This window comes from Centroberyx affinis, unplaced genomic scaffold, assembly GCF_046629955.1.
Source record: "Centroberyx affinis isolate AG114_WGS23_722 - 3 ecotype Tasmania unplaced genomic scaffold, CSIRO-AGI_Caff_v1 ptg004678l_1, whole genome shotgun sequence".
In the NCBI taxonomy this organism is placed as follows: Eukaryota; Metazoa; Chordata; class Actinopteri; order Beryciformes; family Berycidae; genus Centroberyx; species Centroberyx affinis.
This window is the reverse complement of record NW_027282261.1, coordinates 309,665-332,177: the sequence shown is the minus strand read 5'-3', so window position 1 is coordinate 332,177 and position 22,513 is coordinate 309,665. Positions and strand designations below refer to the sequence as shown.

Below are 22,513 nucleotides of genomic sequence, written 5' to 3'. Positions count from 1 at the left end.
ATTTCACATCGGGGTTATGCGCCATATTGGCAGTCTCCTCCATCTCACCAAACCCCGAGCATGCATGTTTCAAACCGGTTATTGAGGAGATTTATTTAAATATTCACAGCCAACTGCGAGCCGAAATACAACACCATGGAGGCCGTCAAAGCCTTCAACATCGAGGTTTGTTTGAAACACGCTAAGAAATCAACACAAACGTGATAGAAAATGTTGTCGAATTCAGCTTTGCGATCGCTAGCTACCGTTAGCATTAACTAGCTAGCAGAAAGGGAGAGAAGGGCAGTCTCACACACAAGGCCGCACTCTTTTTCAGACAGTACAGCGGTAACTTCACTAGTGCCGCATGCAACCGGTTCATGTTAACTACTTGGAGTATAGTTTTCAAGTTAACACCACATTGCTTACACACTTTGGCATTCTATGAGCAAATGGTCCCCACAGGAGGGTGCTAACGTTAGCTAGCTATAGGATAGCAACACCGCCTCAGTTGCGTGGTTTTTAACTTGATGAGCTAGCGGCCAGCTAATGATAATGCTAACGTCGTTAACCTAGCTAACTTAGCCAAATCATGATCACCGAGTAACTGATTTAGGTGCCCATGTATCCTGATTGACTTTACAAAATGGCTAATGTGCAATTTATTGTTCAGCCCAAACAAATTATTCAAGCTAGCTAACTGTTAGCAGATGTTAGCTATCATACGGCAAGCGCTCATCAAGGCTGCTCGCGTAACCATCATTTGTCTGCATTGACAATGAACTGTGTGTCTTTACTTTGGCCTGGCCAGTGTACATTTTTATACGCCTTCCATATTTGATTATAAAGTATTAAGTACCAATGCTCGGGTTTTCCGGGGCAATTAATAATTGTATCAAAACAATGTGTTTTCACCATGGCAGGCCCACAACATCGTCTGATGATTAACTTAGTGGCTGTCTGACCGCTAGCACAAGCTACATATAAAAAGAAGGCTTGCCTATTGTCGACGATGCTTGCAGACATGCAGGGAGAATGCTTTGGATTGCATTTTATGTCCATATATTTGTGGAATGGGCTACTCACTACTCACTATGTGAAATGATTTGCATATGATAGACTGGGGATTCACCACTTCTCAACATTAACTTTGGGTAATATGTTGTAGTTAAAAGATGTGACTGAGGTGTTTTTTTCTTGTCTCATTTCCAGCTGTACTCACTGAATGAGTACAAGCCTCCCATCTCCAAGGCCAAGATGACCCAGATCACCAAGTCTGGAATCAAAGCTATAAAAGTAAGTATGTAGGGGTGAAGGATGAGGCAGGAGAAGATGAAGGAAATCAAAAAATGTACAGAAAAGGGGGGTTCCTCTCCCTTTTTCTGGACATTTTTGATTATATTACAAGTCATGCCCTATCTCACTTAAGCCATACAAACATACATTTTTAGAGGGATAAATGACAAGGCCATGAGCAAAATGTGGGACAGAATTTGACTGTTATTTCTAGTGAGGCAGGTGTATCCCTTTTAGTCACTAACTTCAATACTGTATAGTATACAGTAGGTGGCTGGCTGCTCTTAATAAGGATACATGACCAAAAGATAAAAATGTAAATGTGGTCTCAGTGAGGTGATTATATTAAATTCACAACAATCCCTCTTGACAGTAAGGGTTTGAGTGGCTGTATGCAGACATTCTGCTTTTACAAGCTCATATTTCCAATCTGTGGTGGGCGTCATGCCAGTGAGTGGACCCATTACGAAGTCTCTGCTCAGACAGGCTCTGCAGCACAGCCTGTCTGATCTGATAGTTAGTTTTCAACACCCTATTCACCCTCTCTAGTTGCCTGATTTGATATTCAGGAAGGGTTCCCACATGTCTAGGAAGACTTGGAAGATCATGAAAAATTAGACCATTACAGGTCCTAAGATAAGATGAAACTTTAATGATCCCTCTTAGAAAATTGAGCTGTTGCAGCAGCAAATAGTAATAGGATACATAGGATAAAAATAGAATATAAATAAGAATAGAAGAAGGAGTAGCAGCAAATGGCAGTACATAAACGTGCGCAGCTGGTAATTTCAACACGCTAACATGTTAAGTAGAAATGTATGAAAAAAATATTGATTGACACAAAATGGCAGCAGTAGCACTTCATGAGACAAAAAATGAAAAGAAGTACATTATGATATGAAATAAGTGAAAAATCTAAATATTAATATGCTACATATAACAACTGCGAAGAATATGAAGAAAAGTAATTGCAGCGTATACACAGGATGTGCAAAAATGTGCTCGTATTCACATTAATGATACATATGAACCTACATATGTACAGAAAGTGTGTAGGCGTGTAGTTGTGTGTTGTAAAGAAAATAGAATAGAAAGCCTTTATTATCATTGTACAGAATACAACGAAATTAGGAGCGCTACTCCTGATCAGTGCATTAAAAGACAAAGGGAAACAAAACAGAAACAAAACAGAAACAAAACAGAAACAAAACAGAAACAAAACAAAACAACCTCAGCAAACTAACATCACAGCCAACAACACAGGTTCTAAAATAACAACAACACAGGTTCTCATTTCACCCCAACAACACAGGTTCTAAAACTACACCGTATCAAATGTATTCACTATACAGATGTAGGTAACCCGTACAGAACATGCAGATTTGGATATTGAGAGAATGTACAGAAATATGTGCAGTTCACAGAAACCAGGGCTGCACAATATTGACAAATAATCATATTGCGATTATTGAGGTGAAATTTAGCATTTGCGATATGAATGGCAATACAGTACACAGACACAGATTTTTCAACTAATAAGAAACATTTTTAATCAAAAACTGAGATTGTGTTGCTTTAGATTTTAATAATGTGCAATTTAATTTTTAGGCCAGATATTGTGTTTGACAGCAGAATACCATGTTTAGCAGTCCATTTTGAGCAACAACCACTCTGATAAAAAAATAATGCAGCCTGTTGCGATTTGGAAATTGAAATAGTTCATATTGCTGTTTGCAGTTTTTTCCCAAACACTGTGTAGACTAGTCCAGCACATAGCAGGGTTTGACAATAAGGATTGCCCTATGGCCTGGGGCCAATAAGACGATGACTGGGGCAGTTTTGTCAGTCACTGGCCCACTTGGGCCCGTGCTGAAAAACAAAATCATCTGGTCTCAGTATTTCCCACCCATTTGTAAGGCTGTTATTTTGGCCTCCGTGCTCTGATATGGGTCCACTCTCCTCTCTGTTGTGCTTTTTCTAAACAATCAGGTTGGACGGCAGCTCAGTTAGTCAAAAAGTTATGTGGAACAGACCTGGTGCTGGGTACCTTGAATTACAAAGTGAAAATGAAAAAGCCTTTGTTTTGTTTTTTTCATTGTGGAAGCAATAGTTTCCTTAGGTTGAGAATGATGAATCAATTCCACAGAATTTGTAGGCGGTTTCTGAGTGAGGCGAATTGAGCTAGCGCATTTTTCAAAGGCACCCACACTTCCACAAACAAAACTGAGTGCCCATGATGACAAGTCAGCACCTAGCTTTAATGTCTGCAAAGCGCCTAGTCGACGACCCCTCATGTCAGATTACAGTATTTTCAAAATGGATCAATGGAGAGACTTGTCAACCTCATGAATTTCCCCTCTGGCTTTTGTTTTTTTCATGTTACTGTTGGTTACATTTAAATAAATCTATTAGTTTGTTATGAGGGCGTGTCTATGAATACAATAAGTGCAACAAGGCCAATTTATACTGTGGAATTTTACAGTTGTGATAATAATAATAGTCTATATTTCACATTTATTTACAGTCATAGCAATTGATATTTTCTGGATATTTTTCAGTCATTTTGCTGCTGAACTGTTAATAGCATACATTATGTAGGAATAATTTACTTCAAATTCATGAATAACTGGTTATTGTCAATGTTGCCTGCTGGAAATATAATAGGGGCAAGTACAACTCTTGAACATGATGCATATGAGCCTATGTAGGTTTTTGCTAAGAAACCTGTCACCCAGAGCATATTTCAATAGTTAATCTCTACATGTTGTTGCTATGAAAATGGGAGCCTGACACTACAGGGGGTGTGCTGCTCTGTGGGTGAAAAAACAAGTGAAAAATCAAGTAGGCTTTTCTTTGTTGGTGGTAAGATAGGCAATAAGGAGGGGTTGTTTTGGTGTTGTGTATCTTAGACTGTGTTATGAAGACCTAGAAGAGGAGTAGGTTTGTCTGTATCTATGGATTTTCAATGAGTGACCTGGAGTCATATGTGCTGACCTTTCGTTCTAATTTGACCCCTAATGAGACTGCCAAAACACTAGGGATGTAGCAAACGTCTGTGACACAAAATTTTGCAGTACAAAAATTTGACGATATGTATCGTGGAGCTGAAAAAATGTTTGCTATTTCAGCTGCAGTCTAATATCTAAGAAGTGACATTTGGCATGTTTTTTTCTGTTTTGCGTTGTTTGTCATCACACTTCAGGTGAGCCCAGCTGAGCTTAATACTGTGTAGACAGCGTTTTGGATTCCCAATTAAGCATTAATCAGATGACTAGACAGATTATTTGCAAGCATTGTAAGAGAGCCTTGCCTTATAGGTAACACTAGCAACACAACATCGCATTGGGAAAAACTCCAGTCACCAGTGTATGGTTAAATGTTGGTTTCAGAAGTCTTAAAAACATAGCTGTTTCTCTTTGCATTAATTTTCCTGATTTCGCTGATACTTAACTATTTTGTTTTGCTTTTACTCTTCAGGCTTATTTGGGATAGAAATTGGCTATAAATTGTATTTAAACTGGCAATAAAAAGGTCTATTAAAAGTTTTAAATTTAACTTACAGAAACTTGTGATCACCCTGTTTATGGTTTGCAATTGTTTTGCTTCGGAAATAAAAAGGGATTTTTTTCAGCCATAATTGCCCTCATGCAGATTTTGCTTAAAATATTGTGATAATATCGAACCCATGAACGCAGTATTGTATAATGAACCGAACCGTGAATATATTTTTGCATCGCTACTAAACACATTCATTTGAATCTAGTTTGCCATGACCAACATTGTCTATTTTTTTCCCCAAAACTGAGTTTAATTGAAACCATCGTCAGTAGAAATTGTCTTTTAAAAAAAAACCCCAAAAAACATATACAGTTTAGTAAAATATATCGACTCGTCTGTTATTGGCTCGATTGTTGTTGAAACAAAGCGTGGAAAGCAGTGCCTGCTATCATCGGAGGCGGGTCCTACATCAGACACTATGGCAGCCAGCAAAGAGATTCATGAATGTATTTGTGTTTCAAACTCCTGCGAGTGATGTCATTGAAAATACTGCCCAACTGTGAGGAACAAATTCCATAGTGCTCCGTTCTGATTTGAAGAAAAACTAACCAAAGCATTGCTCTGAGCTCTAAATAGGTTAACTGCTGGTTTTGCATCACATGTTGAAAATTACATTTTGGTCTCTTCATCTCTGTGTTGCAAAGAGAAATTCACACTGGAAATCAGATTGTGTGCAAATGCGTCTATGGCTATGGGTCATTATAATGGAATTATACTGAATCTCATTATCAGTCGTCAAACAGTGTCACTAGATGCAAAATTCAGAAGTCAGAAACTAAATACACCGAAGCATAATCTGTTATAACCTTTTAAGCACATACATCACACTTGCTTAACAGGATTTAAGGTCCTCAGTGTTTCCCACAGGTTTTTAACTTATTTGCGGCAGTGACAGACTGGGGTGGGCTAAAGATACAAATACATAAAGTGGAAAAGATTGTATGCAATACACGCCCACTTCAGGAGATCTTCTTGTTGTGGGCCTGTCCAGTATTGCAGTGGGCTGCCACAAATGAGTATCTATGGGAAACACTGGTCTCACTTTGGGATTTCAGATTGACATTTTGTAGATGTATTGGGGTCATGTTTGTCCCTCTAAATCAGGCTTAGCTCTGTAGCGCCATAAAGCTCCTTTCTATAATTTCTCTCCTGTGCTTTGACAGTTGTACTGCAATACACTGGTGGCTGGTGTCCTGTACCCTGGGCCTATTAAAAGCCTCTCAGGGAAGAAGGGCTGATCAATGATCACATCACTGACCAAGTCCCCATGACCATCTTATTATTTAACTGACCTGAAATGCAAAACTGCTCAGCATTCTTCTTTTCTGAGATGCTTTTTGGATACAAGCCAAGAGTAAAGAATGTCTTTCAGTGGCTGAAAGTTTTTTGTTTTGTTTTAGTTCAAGAATTGAAGCCCTGACAATATAAGTCCAGGATACCAGCCCTTGGTGATAAATTGATTTATTTCCTTGTCCTGTTTGTATTCTTGTTTCTAAAGGAACTGCTGTGATCTTGGTGTTTCTGTGCCTTGTGTTGCCTGTGAATAACACCTGTTTCCCCTTCCCTCAGCAGCTCTCCCAGCTCCCCCAAAGCACTGAAAGTGAAGCAGGAGGATGGGGTGGAGAGAGTTACAAAGAGATAAGAGAGTCCCTAACCAGCTTAGGTAGGAGTATGGGTTGTTTCACAAGGAAGATGGAAGAAGACTAAAATCATTGAAACTTAATTTGCTCCTACACACACAGAGAAGGGGGCCGTTGCTAATGCCACTGTGGGTTACCCTCCCCCTCTGTCTCTGGTTGTCATGCGTTGGTCAATGTTGGCTTTAAGCTCTTTTGCCGTTGTTTGAGCTTGGAGATGCCATCTTGTTAATGCTCATCTAGGAATGTTTGATTCGCAGACTGGTGTCTTGGTTTAATTTACACTGTTACGTTTTCACATTTCTCCAAAGTTAAGTCAAACAGAGCAATTTCTGTGTTGCTCAGATGGTCAAAATTACTGCATATTGATAGAGCTTGAGCAATTGGTTAGATTGCATGTGGTGTAAATTTAGAAGTGATGAAGAGGCAGATATGCCATTTGTGAATCATAAGAAGTTGGCCTTTGGTTTGCTGTTTAAGGATAGCCGGATTCAAGTACTGCTTTAAAAGTGAACACACACTGTCAGTAAATCTGTGCAGCTTTCATACACAACACTATATGGACTTGGCGTCTAATACGCTTGTTTTTTCATGTGACATAGGCTGTTGAGGGTGGAATGTCTTTTTTTTGTAAAATAATTTCAAGTGTGATGGTGTGTATCAAGGTGTTCTTCATAGAACATGCCTTGTACAGAACTTCAAGATGGCTTGCAGTCTTTCAGGAGTAAGCCTCTCTCAGCATCCCATTAGTATGACAATATTCATAGGCATGGTAATCGCCTGCATCCCTGAAGCTTGTCTGCTTCAACCCTGCCAGTGCATAAACCATCCAAGTTTGTTTTGACAGAGCAGCAGATGCATAGTGCTCAAGATGACTGTAACACATGATTCATGTCTGCAACACAAACACACTGGCTGAAATACACTGGCTGCATTTTCCATGTAGGCATGGATAGTGTTGAAGTGTGAGAAGGCTTAAGGAGTCAATGTCTTGTCTCCTTATCCAGTTTTGGCAATTAAGAGTTTCGCAACAGACCTGGATGGATTATTGTAGTGTGAGATGAGAAAAGACACAAATCTGACAATGAACACTGAGCCAACAAGAGTTAAGCTTGCAGGAAAATAGACATGAGAAATTGATAAATGGCAATAAGTGTCTACTGACTTATCTTGGCTACTGTGGCATTCAACTCCTCCACTAGCTTACATAGCCTGCTTCACCCCCTATTTTGACAATTTATTGATGCTATTTACTATGTAGATACGCAAACGTAAAAATGGATACATGCTATTCATTGTGCACAAGTAAGTTTAATGCTAAGCAAGGCAGAAACACCTTTTGATGAGGTTTTGATTTTATGATCATACAGCAGCCTCTACTACAAATATTACTTTAACAATCTCTGTTACAACTAATACTAGTGAATTACTACTATTACAACTAAATTAGCACCAGTAACTATTGGCTGTCCAACTACATTTTGTCTGATAATGACAGAATTGTGTGTAGAGGCTATATTGGAATCCAGATGTGTGATCTATGCTCATTGCCTGGTTTGTTCACTTTTCCAGCAGCATAATAAGAAATTCTGTAAAGAGCTGCTGTTTAGTGTGAAATCCTTTCCATTTTCTCAGTCTGTCTTCAACAGTGAGATAATTGTTTCACACAATGACTGGCATTCATCAAGTGTCACAGAGTAGGAGAGCTAATCTCGGATCAGTTATGCCTGTTAGATCATGAACCACATAGATGGTCAAGGGGACCTGGTCAGTGATCCCAGATCAGCACTCCTCCTTTTGAGACTTGATAAATACAGGAAAATGTATTTGTCACACTTTGTACAGTGATCTTTGTATAAGTTGGCGGTGAACAACATCCCCAACTTATTTGAAAGATAGGCTAATTCACTTTTTTTTAGTCTAGGTGGTGTTTCTGGTGTCTGTGGCATGTTGCCAATTCATTCAGACAATTGATTTTTGAGCGACATAGTAGATAACTATATGTAAAAGCACCTGTGACATTTCCCTGCAACTCCCAAGCCAGATATTCATTGCAACCCAAGACAGCAACTGTGCCAGACACGTCATTTTCTGACCAAAGAGATTTAAACATACCGACAGCAATCTTAGAGTGGTGCTTACCCAGTTCTGGTTGTTTTTTTAAACACTGCCACTCTGTGTACGGGATTTCAGCAACATGCTACACGCACATTAACGCAGAAGTATAAAAACGTAAATGTAAGTGGCACCGCATTGTTTACATTTTAGAATCAGATTTATTTTCGCCAGGTACATTTTCACATTCTAGGAATTTGACTTGGTGAAGTTGGTGCAGTGCAATATACAGACATTTAGACAGAAACAAGCAGCAATCAAGCTTTACAAATAGAATTTATTTGCGCTTTACATTACGTTTACATTACCTTCGACTATAAAATGCGCTTAAGACAGGGGCGATGAATAAGCACTTAACACAACATCACAAAAACATTCATTAATGCCTTGTAAAAAAAAAAAATCCTTTCCCCCAAAAATATGTTAAAAGGTTCAATAAGGGATTCGAAAGGATTCAGATTTGATAAGCAGATTCAATAATGGATTATGATTTTTAAAAATTAGTATAGTTTGGTTACATTGCCACTATCTACATAATGTCGGCCAATCACTAAACTATATGCTCTTGAGCTTAGGAAAGATTGTTTAATTTTGTAAATTTGAAGGCTCTACATATTGCCTCATTTGTGCTCTTACCCCGTTGAATTGCCATAAATTGGCTGTCTGATCTGGGAGTAGCAAGGGACTATCTGGATGCAGGGCTTAAAAACCTCCGGCCAGGTGCCTGATTTCCGGCATATGGACGTTTTAGAGTCACAAACTATTTTCAACAACAACAAAAAAAAAAACTCAATCCACGTGGGTTTTTGGTTTTGATGCGTTTTATCCAATCATATTCAGTGAAGCAAAGCAATATTTTACATTTACCAATGGAATACGAGCAAAGAACAGCAAGCTACTTTCTATCACAATGTAGCACCGATTCCGTAGTGTAGCACAGCTGAAATACGGAAACGAAGTTTATGAAAGCTGGTGGAGATACACGTGTCACTAAGGCAGGAGTAAAAAACAAACGGCGATAGGTATGGAGTTGCATATACAATGTAATTAACATGCTTTTTCCACAAGCATGATTTATAGGGAGTAAATAGATTTCATATTGTCACCAAAACACACATCGGATCATAAATTAGACCTACTGATGTGATTAATCAATGGTTATGGTTCACATATGGTCTAGGTGCCTAATGGCTATTACAACTCACTATATATATGCCAAGCTGTGTGTAATGGCTATGGCTCACTGTATATAGGCCTAAAAGTCGCTCTTTGATGTTATCGCGCGTGGTTTACTAATCTGTGGGCATGGTTTAGGAGTAAATTGTAAGAAAACCGTGCCCACTGATTTCCGCATCATTTTTTTTTTTGTACCAGGTGACCCCTGGGGGGCTCCACAGTTATCCTTATTGCACTAGGTTTGTAGATGGAGTAGGTTGCTAAATATTTTGTCAAATATTTAGTATTAACACTGTGAAAGTTATGTTTGACTCTCACTTGGACCATCTAAATATATATCAAAATATTCACTGCTGTGCTGCTTGCCCGCTTGCCTGGCAGTGGCTACGTTTACATGTGCAGAGTAACCTTGTCATTGGCCATACTCCTCATAATGTCTTATTCGGGTTAAGCGGTTTACATGGACCTTTGATACCCTGCGATGGCGTATACCTGTTGCCATTAACAAACCAATTAACATAATATTCCTTTTTATCTGCGGTGTCCTGTCAACAGATTGCATTGTCCACCATCAAAAAAGAGAAAAAAAAAGATGCTGCTGCCAGCTAAGCTTTGACTGAGCAGTAGGTTATTTCTAATGCAGGGGAAAGAAACGATAATCTAAATAGTAATATTGAGCCCTCCACGCTGCTATTTTTGGATGACATCAAACCCATAATGCTGTGCAAGTGAGTTTGCGCAGACAGCAAAAAAGGAGCAAGATGTTTCCATACCAGTACAGTAACTTGTCTAATATGGGAGTAAACCATGCATCCTAACTGTGTTTCTCATAATAGGAGTATGAGCTTAATGGCGTTTTCCGACCGAGTATGAAGTTTAATTGTGGTGACTCAAAACCGACTTACTTATTATTTATTTTAGTGGCCCGCTTGCTCAATGATCATGAAATATATTTGTTTAGTTGTGAAATGATATGACTGAATGACTGTCATGTCGTGAAACGCTTTCCTCTTTGCGGTCGAGCATGCAGAATATCAACAGTGTGCTTGGCAGCATGTAGAAGTGTTAACGCTGCGTCGTTCTGCTCTGTCAATCACTGCTCAGTCAGTCAGAACAGCATGCTGTGTGTGTGTCTGTGAGTGTAAGAACAGAAGTGAGTTGGCTTCGTAGATTAGGGCTACAAATGTTTCTTAAATCCTTGTCAGCTGGCTAGGTGCCAGGGGAAAAGAAATCTGTAGCAAAGAGACGTGGGAGGAAGAGCTAGGGACAAAGAATATGAAGAGACAGAGAAAGTTTCAGCCTCACTTGCCAGATCGATGGCTGTGGTTGGCGCATGATGCGAAAGGCGAGGTGTTATGTAAAACGTGGAGAATTTCCTGCGTATGCATAAAGTGAAAGTTCATTGATACATTTTGCTATAACATTTGTTTTGATAATGTGCATTATCAGAAAGGACAGAAATTATTCCCGTTTTTATCCCTGATTTAACAGTTATGCACAATAGTACTGTGTCATAAACCTGATTTATGTGTCACTTTTCTGTTAAATATAGTAGTCACAAATGAAAAAACATCCACTCAGTTATTATTACACACATTTGATAGGTTAATGTAGTGTTTTTATCATGCGTAACAGTCTCGATTTATGATTTCATGATTTGTAGGAAGACGGCTCTGTTTAAGGGACAGATGGTGGAGAGATGTACAGGGTTTGAATTGCACCAAAACAGCAGAGCCCATAACACATTAGTAATCATAATAATGGGAATCATAACAGCAGTGCCGTTGTTACTCAGTTGTGTCTAAAGCCTGAATTACAAATTACAATTGTCTCGTATGAGAACACATTTTCCCAAAGTGGCATCTTAAAAACGTATTGATATGCTAATGAGGGAGTAATTTGGAAATGCATTGGACTACATGGCCAGTGGAAAATTGTGCTGAATGTCAGGCCCTGGTACTGTAAGGCGCGTTGGATAAAAGCGTCTTTAACCAAATGTTAATAGTCTAATTAATTTCTGTGCTGTAGACATAATGAAAATTCAAAGACAATATTGCCGTTGAAAGAAAAACGTTTGGACCAAACAATCATATAGGCCTAGTTGGATTTGATGCCTCATCTGTAAAGGGCAGCCTGGAAAAAAAACATCAGTACTATTAAAACATCAACTGTCACCAGCGCCCAGGGGCCTCAATTCCTTCATCTAATATCATTTGCCACAAAAACTTCCAAACCCACTGATATCGACTACATTTCTGGGAATGAGCAATGACTGATGACTGACAGGGTATTACTGTTTGGTGCGTGTAATAAATTATTTGATGGAGCTCACCAGACGCACACAGCTCACAGGAACGTGGAGGAGTGCATTTTCCTCCTGCTGTTAGGGCCCTATGAAATCATTTACATTTTTCCCCAAATTTGTTATAATTTGTTCTCCATTTTTTATGTTTTAGTTATTTTTCCAGATTTGAGGTTTTATACCTTTTTTTTTTTTTTTTTTAAGCGTTTTTACACACAATGCTTGTAATTTTTTGCGTTAGTCAATATGTCTATGCTTACAACAGTCATGGAACACTATTACAGTGTTTATTGTTGTAACATATCTTCTAATCATTGTGAGCACTGTTGTGTGGTGGTAATAGCGCTTAAAATTGTTTTTGATTTATCTAAAACATTTCACTTCATTAGAAAAGAGTTGATGTATTATTTGGCTTTAAAGAGGAGACTGATAGATGAAGCTGCACACGCATACACATAACACAGAAAGCTTCCAACGTTCAGAACTGGTTGTGGACAGTGTGAAAATGATAGCACTTTGAAGTACTTTGGGAAATATGTGCAGATGATCATTGCCTAGTTCTGAACAGTTGGTATTATTGTTTATTAGCAAACAAGTGTATAGCGAAATCGATGACATGCCTACCTGCACCTACTTGCTGACACACACTTATCTATTGTTCATGACTGTTGCTCCAACCGTTTGGCTTCATTGTCCCATGATGGCAAACCCATGTGGTTTTTCTGACAACACATACAGGCAACTATGGAGCCTGGGACTGGCAGTCCTGTAGGGGAGAAAATGTATTTTGTGGTAATGAAGTATTAACTCGTGCACAATATATGACACCTGCGCTGGAGTTGCATAAAAGGAGTGAATATAAAAGGAGTGAATACAAGAATACATATAAAACCTCACCAGTCCCTTATCTGAGGCTTGGTGGTGGAAAGATGTTGACTGATACTCTATCAGTTGTCATTTGTTTTGTACTTACAATAAGGCCTTGCATTGCAGTGTTGTCAGTAGATAATGCTTGGATAACTCATCCCAAGTTTTTTACCTGAAGTAAAATTTAATCAACAAATACATCTATTATACCTTATCACGCTACAAAATAAACAGCTTGTTGAGCGGTAAGCAGTTTGACATCAGAGCCTCATTCAACTGAATACATCTTTACCCAACAAAATATCAGGCTAATTAAACTAAACTAAACTAAATAAATCAGCGTAATCAATCAATTCAAATAATGGAGAGTGAAATCAGTTTGAAACTTGCTGCAGGAGTTAAATTTAGCACACAATTTAAATGGGTGTGCGAATTTGACAAAAGTTTTACTGCACGTTTTAAGTTGAGCACCCAAATTATGAAGTTATGCGCACAAAATAATCAAAATGAGGCCATGAATTAACCAAAATGAGAGAACAATATGTATCTTGTGCACTCAAATGTATTAAAACGAGGTCATGAGATATATTTTGTGCACACAATACCATCATGTGCCCTCAATGTAGTAAATCGTGCCCTTGAAATATTATTTTTGTTCTCCTTTGGCACTCCAGCGCAACCTCATACATACACGTCTAACATCCCACAGACGCAGCTCTTCTCACTGAACACGCTGCCATCATTCAATGTTTGTTTATATTTATGATAGAAACTGCTCAAAATGGCAAACGATGATGATAAGCATCAGATTTTGCTTAAAATATTGTGATAACTTCAAAAAGTGAACCAGGTATGGTGTATCAAACCAAACTATTAGCTGAATGTATGGTTGCATCCCTATTTCACAACAAATTTTTGCTAAAACCACGTTGTCATGGTAGTCCACGTTTACAGTGCATCGTAATTCAGTTTTTAAACCCAGCCTGGCTATTCCATCTGGGATTTCCACAATACAGGAAACGTACCTGTGTGATGGGCAAGAATGAGCAGAAAGCAAGTGTGCAATGTTGATGCCTTGCCCAGTCAAATTTGGTCTGTTTTGATTTTCAGTCTCATAGGTACATGAGGGAAAAAAACAGCAGTGTTTTTAAAGAAAATGTATTTGGTGAATAATTGCTTTTGACAAACTACCCTCAGGCTACAGGACCTTTTTAAACTAAGTCCCGGCTTGACATTCATCAAGAGTAAAGATGATTCTGCAGTCTGGGCTGTGAGGCACTTTCTCTCTGTCAGGGACCGGCTGCAAGTATATGCATCTGTGTCTTTCCATTGGCCAATTTAGCCTCAGTATAACATACTGTATGTCAGTACTAGGCTACAAAACTTGAAAGATCATATTGCAAGTGTTGTTGATATACTGAGCCCATGCTCAATGTGCACATGTCAGTAAGGGATATGGCTGGAATTCTAACAATTGTTCTAGCAAGCTGAAGACCAGCCACACACTTTGTCCAGTAGGGTTAAAAAATCCTAGTACAACCTTTACCTCAGATACAACAGACAGGTCACACCAGACTACGCTTGTTAATTTGCTGACATACAGGAAACCAGTGGGTCAGTCCATTTTTTACTTAGAGTGGGAATTGGCAAATAAGTTAGTGAACAGTCCAGACTTTTTCATCTTTGGCAAGCAGCCATGGTATATAGCTGCTATAGGTTGCCAAAGCTACGGTAAATGGGATAATGCATAGCCAGGCGTTTGTTATACAAAATGAATAGAAGAAAACTAGAAGAAAATCCACATTAATTTCATAAAATAGACTCCTCATTGTGTATTGTCCCATATTTAACAAAAAGATACATTGTTGTCTCAGGTGATACTACATAAAAGATCCAACCAATAAAAGCATCACAGATTTTTGAACAATCCCACCCCTTCGCTCCAAACACAAAATAAAACTCAGCTACAACTGCCTTTCTCTCCCCAACTGATATCCCATTAGTTTACACATTTGAATGATCTCTCCCCGCGTTCTGTCTGCCCCAATATCCTGTTTCAACAGGAAATGCATCGCATTTAAAAAAAAAAAAAAAAATGTAAATGTGGTTTCCTTGTGCCCTTGTAACTATAAGAATCCAACATTTTTAGATAACTTTTGACTGCTTCAAATTATTGATGCCAAACATCAGTACCTTACCAGCAACTTAGCTCAGCATGCTACACATTGTATTGTTAATTGTACTGTTAAATGTCAGCTTGTTCACCACCATGCTAAGTTCAGACTGATTTGTGTCAGTGTCATCTCAATTGCAAGTGCAGTCTTAAAACAAATTGACCTTTTCTCTCATGTTGGTATTTGGTGTCACCATCCTCTTCTCTTCTCTTCTCACTCACTCACTCACTCACTCACTCACTCACTCACTCACATACACACACGCACAAATCTATAACTGTTAAAAGTTTTGAATGAATGAATTGGTAGTATTGTAGCATTAATACTACAGGTTAGCTAGTTGCTAACAGATTGGCTAACTAATTATATCTGAAGCAAGAGCCTAACCACAAGTTAAAAATGGAGAGTAAATGATGAACAACGTGCTGCAAAATTGCTGTCATCCTTTTGCTATACACACTTCACCAGGCTCTGCAGTATGCTAGAGCAGTTGCCTGGAGACAGGTCCACACTGCAGCAACTGGTGTGTGTGTTTGAGCATTTGTATTCACGATTCAATATAACCACGATACGATGTAATAGATAAAAGTTCAATGACAACAAAGTCTGACTGTGCAGAATTATATTTATTTCTGAGCCACAAATCATTCTAGCAATGGCATTGCTAGACTGTAAACAACAATTTAAAAATGTCATGACAAAGTGCAAATAATATGATTTCGATGGAGAGCTTGTGAAATTGTGATGGTCAAGCGTCTCGTTTGTGATTACGACAGCAGAATGAAATGGAGCTAATATCGCGATTCATTTTTCTGCCCCACAATACGTATTGTCACATTTTTGTATTGTGATATATTGAATTTCAATATATCGTCCTGATCCCTAACTGATAGTACCCGTATTATCAGCATTGGCAACTCCCAAGTACTCAGATTGGCAATTGAAGCTGTCCTGATACTGATACGTTAATGACCTGTGTTTCTAAAAAACTAAGCTAAGGTGACTGACAGTATTGAGTTCAGTGCAGCGTCAAAGCGACAAAGCTCCCGCGTCAAGCAGTCAGAGACAGTCAGAATAATACCAGAAGAGAGGCAATTCTGCCTTCAAAATAATAGCATACATTTTGTCACTTTGGGGAGGGGGGAAATAATAATAATGTTATAAATACATGTTGTGAACAAGAGTTTGTTTTTTTTTTTTGGGGGGGGGGGGGGGGGCGACAAATATTCATGCACGGCAGATTCCCACATAAATATATTCTTTATTTCCACTCCAAATACCTCATATTTCCTGGTACACCAGTTCTGATTTGGTGTACCACTGCTACCATACATTATTTAAACCTTGTTGCTCCTTTTTGATTAATGAATGGTAGAGTTAACAAAGTAAACATAATCTCTATAATTGTGATTGCATTGGAGAGCAAACTTAAAGGAAAAATCCACCCTAAAACACTTGAACATTGTTAAAAACAGCAATTGGTGATGTACGTTGCATTACTGGTCCATTTTATTAGAGGGGTATTTTCCTTATTCCTGTGGATAACATGTCTAACTTGTATAGTACAGCTTGGATAAGTGTAAAAGTTTAATATGCTTTTTCCTCTAGATTAAAATTGGTTTTGACCATGTTGAAGACGTAAATGATTTTGATTATATGATTAATCTAATACTGTACTACCAAAACCATGCCAAGTTTCTACCTATAGGGGTGTGAATCTCCCTTTGTTTTTCAATGAAATTATATAATTAATATAACATTTGATATTTCATAGGTGTGCTTGAGCCAACTGCCAAACCTACGCTATTTTAGAATTATTATATTGAAATAAAGGTTTTGACCAAAATTTTCAACAATTTGTTGAATTGAAAGACTAATGGGATAAAACATGATCATGAAGTTTGTATTTGCACTTTTGTAAGATCAACTGTTGTCTGTGTATGTACCACAGAAAACCCTCAAATCCTTTGAGAAAACGAGGACTTGGCAAATACATTCCTTGATAAATTTTACTTTTCTATGGTGCTTTTGAGATCAAAAGCAAAGACTAAGCTAAAAGAGAGGTCCTACGTCGACTAAAAATACATTGGTAAAGTGTTAGCTTGCACCTAATACAAAATACATAAACATTAGCTACACAGAGGTGAAACCAGTAAACATCTTGCTGCACAACAGAAAATTGATCAAAGAGCTTGTTTGTGTAGTCCCTGAAGGCATTGAAATTTTACCACAATAAACGGCTAATCAAAGCAAATATCATCTAGGGAAGCATCACAGCTTTGTCCCTAAACTCTGCTCATTTTGTCTTACAACAAATAAGCACAAGCATCATTTCAGTTTCAGTCTTCAGCATTCAGTTTTTCAGAAAAAGGGTTTCTGGTCGTGGTAACATGACCAGACTAGACTGGACTAGATTAGAGTTTGTAAAACTATGTTGTCTTTAAAAACACACCTGTTAACACCAAAGTACTGTGAAAGCACAGTAAATCACAGAAAATCACTGAACAAAATGATGTGTTGACTTAACCACAACAGTAAAAAAAGAAATCAGCGAGCTACTTCCTAATTTGTGAATGTACCACACACCAACGTAGAGCCGGCTTCTGCTTGTGTGACTTCTACTGTACTGGTGAACCAGTGCACACTCACACTCAGGGCTCTTTGGGCTCTGCATCACCAGAATAGTAATTCCCCTAAGCAAACCAGCCAACAACCACACAGAGGCCGGCTCTTAAAGAGGTGCTTCAGAACACCTAATAAATGAATAGATTAAATATCTAATATATTTAATAAAATGTATTTTATTTATTGGCTATTTATGAATGAAATGTATTGCCTTTATGCTGATATTTCACAATTTCTTTATTTTGACATACATATATTTTTGATGAACTCGCACAATTTCATTATTTATATATACAGTATATATTTAATGTAGTCCAGATTATTCCTCTTTACTAATCTTCCTCAGTGTGGCGTCACAGAAGTTGTCTTTTGTGCAGTGACAGAAATGACTAACACTTCAGGGCTTGACATTGCTATTTGCCCGGTGGCCCGACAATGTTTTCTCTGAGCTCCAGGCCAGGAAATATAGATTTTTAGTGGCCTGCTTAGCCAGCGATCAAAAATAGGCTATTTTTGTTCAGTTTGTTTATGAAACTAAATGACAGAATGATTATCTTTTTGGAAAACACTTTCCTCTTTGCATTCAGGATTGCAGAATGCGGACAAGGCAGTTTTGACTAACTACGTAGCGACATCAACGCTGCCTTACTCTGTAAACCCGTTCACGGTGGCTCGATGCAGACAAGCAGCATCTTTCACATGCTCTGCAAGACACAAGCGCAAATCACTGCTCCTTCAGACAGTCAGTCAGGACAGCAACAGGCACCGAAAGTACTACAGTTAGCTAGCTAGGCTAAAAATGTTTCTTAAGCCCCCATCTTCTGGCCAGATGCTAGGGGGGAATCCTCTTCCCAAGAGAAAAGCATTGGAGGAAGAGCAGAGGCAGAAGGAGAGAGAATATGAAAGGAAGAGAAGGGTCTAACTGGTGAGAACAGTGGCTTTGGTTAGGTCATGATGCGGTGGAAGGCAAGGTCTGCTGCAAAACATGCAGAGAATTTCCTAGTTGCAGACAAGTGAACATAATTATTGTAAAGTGAATCTTAAAAAAAATCTCAGTGGCAGCATCAAAACGCACTGACACACTGGGCCAGTAGTTTCAGTTTTCAGGCTAGTAACTTGTTTGACCTGAATGTCAACCCCCCTACACATGATCTAACATCATGATGTAGCCTACATTCTGGCGTCTTAATTGTACCAATTAATGAACTTGATGAAGACCAAACTGCTTACAATGCTTAGGTTTTTGAATATTTTTGCCAGGTGGAATAAAGGCTTTAATTTATTTTTCGATGCAGTAGACTGATTTGGAATATGTTAGAAGAATTTTGCCTCCCACTCAGATTAGTCTCTTTAGACATTTAAATGAGTGCTTGATAATCGTCATTTTACACTAACACTGCATCTGTTACCACTTCCAAACAGGCAACCTAGGTGTAGAATATATTGTACATGTTCTGGGCAGTTATTTATTGAGTCAGTTATTATCAGAATCAGAATCAAAGCCTGTGTACTGGAAATAAATATAAAAACACATTAGCAAGGTTAAAGGTCCTTGGCATTTAGCCTGATTGTGCATTGAGTTATTGAGCTCTAACCTTTTCACTGATTCATGACATTTCAAGTTTTAATAAGGCTACTCTAAGACTTGTAGCAATTAGGCTGGAACTGCTGACAGCTATATTGCCTATTGTGTCTTAATATGAATCTGTTTCACCCTTTTAGGACCAAGTCAGACAGACCTTGTGGTTGTGAATTATCCTCATTAATGCCCTTAGTGTAGACATATCAACTTAATTATATTATGAATAGTATATTGCCATTGCCATAACCTAATGCTTGGATCGATAACCTAGGGGCTTGATCATCAAACTGCACATCATTCATTTACAGTTCATGTTCAAGCTTTTTTCTGCCATCAGCTGAACATTTGTCATACTCATCACTTGACTTCATCTGTTTGTCTCATATGCATGTTGAAAGCCTTACTTCAGGATCACACTTAATCTGCAATGAATCTGTGTTGCTGCAACTGTGTGTAGAGATCTATGCAATGATAAAGTTTCCTTCCAACTCTGATTTGGTGGTAAAATATGGTAAAACAGCATTATCAACACATATGTAGCATAAACCCAATGCATGTGACACCTGCAACCTAATGCATTTGCAACAGAATGATGCAGGGGTAACATTCTGTCAATTGAAATGTATGAACTTTGATTGGAGCGTAACATGTTCATTGTGAGCCTGTCTGCAGTTGCTTGGCATGACACACTTTGGTCCTGTCACTTTTCAAGCCACTTCTCTGTCCTTTTAATTCCCATGTGATGCTTTAAGTGAGATGCCCGTATTTGTGTTACAATGGTCCTCCTGATCTAGTTGGTCCCTGTGTGATGAAACACCATAATTCTGGTTAGTCAGTAGCCTGTCCTTTCACTCCATCTACTGGCAAGTAAATGAATTTTTAAACTCTGAATTTGCCTGCCTTGAAGACTTAATGAGCACTCATTATTTGGCTAGATTAATAGAGGCATCTAAATGAAGTTACTTATTTTACTTGTAGGCATTTTAAATTTAAATGCTAGATCAGCATAAATTGGAGGGGCTTAGTAGAAAGTGTTTAGCACTGATGTTTGAATCCAAATGCATTGTGCTACTGCCCTCTTGGTTTAACTCATTATGAATATGGATTCACAAAATGGCTGTGCAACCTTGTTTCATACTCCAATATTTAATGTATAATCCTTTCATTATTGGCTCAATGCCCATGTATGTCTTTATTTGTATAATTCCAGTAATGATAGTTTGTACATTATTTTTTGGCAATAAGCCATCTGCTATAATGGAAATACTATGCACTATTGTGAAGCTATATTGATTGACTCAACCCTCCCTAGATGTAAATTACATTTCCCATTCATCCCATATTGTTTACCTCGGCCTTGCCCGATATTGATGTTTTATATTGATTTAATTATAGCTGAAACGATTCTGAAAAATTGTTGCTAAATGCACAAGGCATTATTTGACTACAATACCCAAGGCTTTGCCAGCTTTATGGGAATATAAAGGGGTCTCTATACATTCTTGATCGAAGTAAAATCTGTTACATGTATTGATAATTTTGAAATGAAAATGAGGTAGATGGAGGGTGAGGGTTTAGACAAGCGAAACCGACTAGAACTAAACCTTTTTGTTTACATGTAGGCAGAGGGGGGAATTATATTCCCAGTGAAGCTTCGCAAACTGGTTTGTGATTCTCTCATGGGTGAACCAGTTTCTGGAGCAGGGTGCATCATAAAATCCCACTGAGAGAAAAACCTGATATTGAATAATTTTCAAAGGAAATATTGTCCAATACCTTATAACATCACATTTGTAGAATTCCTGCTTCCACTTTGATAGAAAAGGGAGTAAAGAGTGAACACCCATTGAGGAGTGACTAACGTAACAGGATGCACTGACCGATTGAAAGCTAATGAGAACTGGCCGGTTTTCACTCTGTAAAAAGATTGAATGCCTAAACTCCATTCCTCAACTAATTGTGTGAGACACAAAATGTATTGAATTCAGTTCTGGATTATGCCTAACTAGCTAAAGATGTCTTTTTCTGTGCTATCTGTCAGACTTTGATTTACTTAGTTAAATATTGATTTAAAGTAAGCATGCAGTCACACATTTGATTGAAGTTCATGTTGCTGCTGCCAGATAGGCCCTTTCATACTGCATATAACATAACCATAATAGCTCAGTATTAGATTGTATCAGCAGCAGTTCTTTTTAAATCAGTAGTCGGGATCGGCTCCCTAAACATAAAATGACTTTGAAGGTGTGACACAGTTGAGCAGGGCCCAAACAGCATGTAAATACCACTGTTATCTCAAAAATAATTTATCAAAGATTTTTTTGTGCTAGCATGACATGTATTCCTCTAGTTTGTCCTTGAAAGATTAATTGTGGGAAAGGACTGCGCTGAAGGCTCCATAACACAATACTATTTCATGACTGTAGGTTTTAAATATTAGAATAACTCACTCAGTTTTGATGCTAGAACTGAAAGGATTTCAGAAAGACAGTTTGAGGTTTGGTACCCACAATCTGAGTCTGTTTTTGCTTGACTATAAATTATAAAATGTAAAGTCTAAAGATTTAGCTTTGGTACATTTGGTAGATTCCCTCTTTTGTTTGTCAACCTAATATTTTACACTTCAGATACACAATTGACTAGGCACAAGTTTTCTAGGCTTGTATTCCAGGCCCTAAAGTGACTAAGAGAGGCAGAATGGTGTTTATTTGAGATTTAAAGCCACCTTCTCCCATCCTTTTGAAATCTTGCCATTAGGGGTGCAACGGATCACAAAACTCACGGTTCGGATCGTATCACAGTTTTGAGTCACGGATCGGATCATTTTTCGGATCAGCAAAAAAAAAAAAAGGGTTGGGGTTAAATTAATTTAAAAATGTGCTGCTTTGGCTCTGATGCAGCTGCCTCTCTCTGTCTGTAGTAACCACTCTGTAGTCTTGCTCAGTATCCCGCCCACAGCACTATCTGATTGGTTACACGTCACAAGTAATAGCCTATCAACACTGAAGGCTGTGCCACAGACAGGCAAAGAGACTGGAGCTTCTCCGTGCGGAGCTGTGTGTCGAAGGGAAGGCGGCATGTTGCCGAAGTTGAAATAAACATCACAGTCTTGTGATCTATTTCAATGATGACAAGCATGCCCAGTTTCCCAGTTACACCACTGAAAACGCCCGAAGTCTTAGCCTACGGGATTTCACTCAAT

The 22,513-nt window shown here is 38.4% G+C and overlaps 1 protein-coding gene across 2 annotated transcripts in view; it reads left to right on the top strand.

Annotated features, from left to right (window-relative positions):
* Window positions 1-42: 42 nt before the first annotated feature.
* The window catches only part of LOC139665824 (SR-related and CTD-associated factor 8-like), a 34,436-nt gene continuing 11,965 nt past the window's right edge, over window positions 43-22,513 (top strand). For both annotated transcript variants that reach the window (XM_071544826.1, XM_071544824.1), the window contains exons 1-2: window positions 43-165; window positions 1,192-1,275. In XM_071544826.1, the coding sequence (XP_071400927.1) occupies window positions 136-165; window positions 1,192-1,275 (114 nt within the window). In that variant the 5' untranslated portion in view covers window positions 43-135. The remainder of the gene's footprint in view (window positions 166-1,191; window positions 1,276-22,513) is intronic.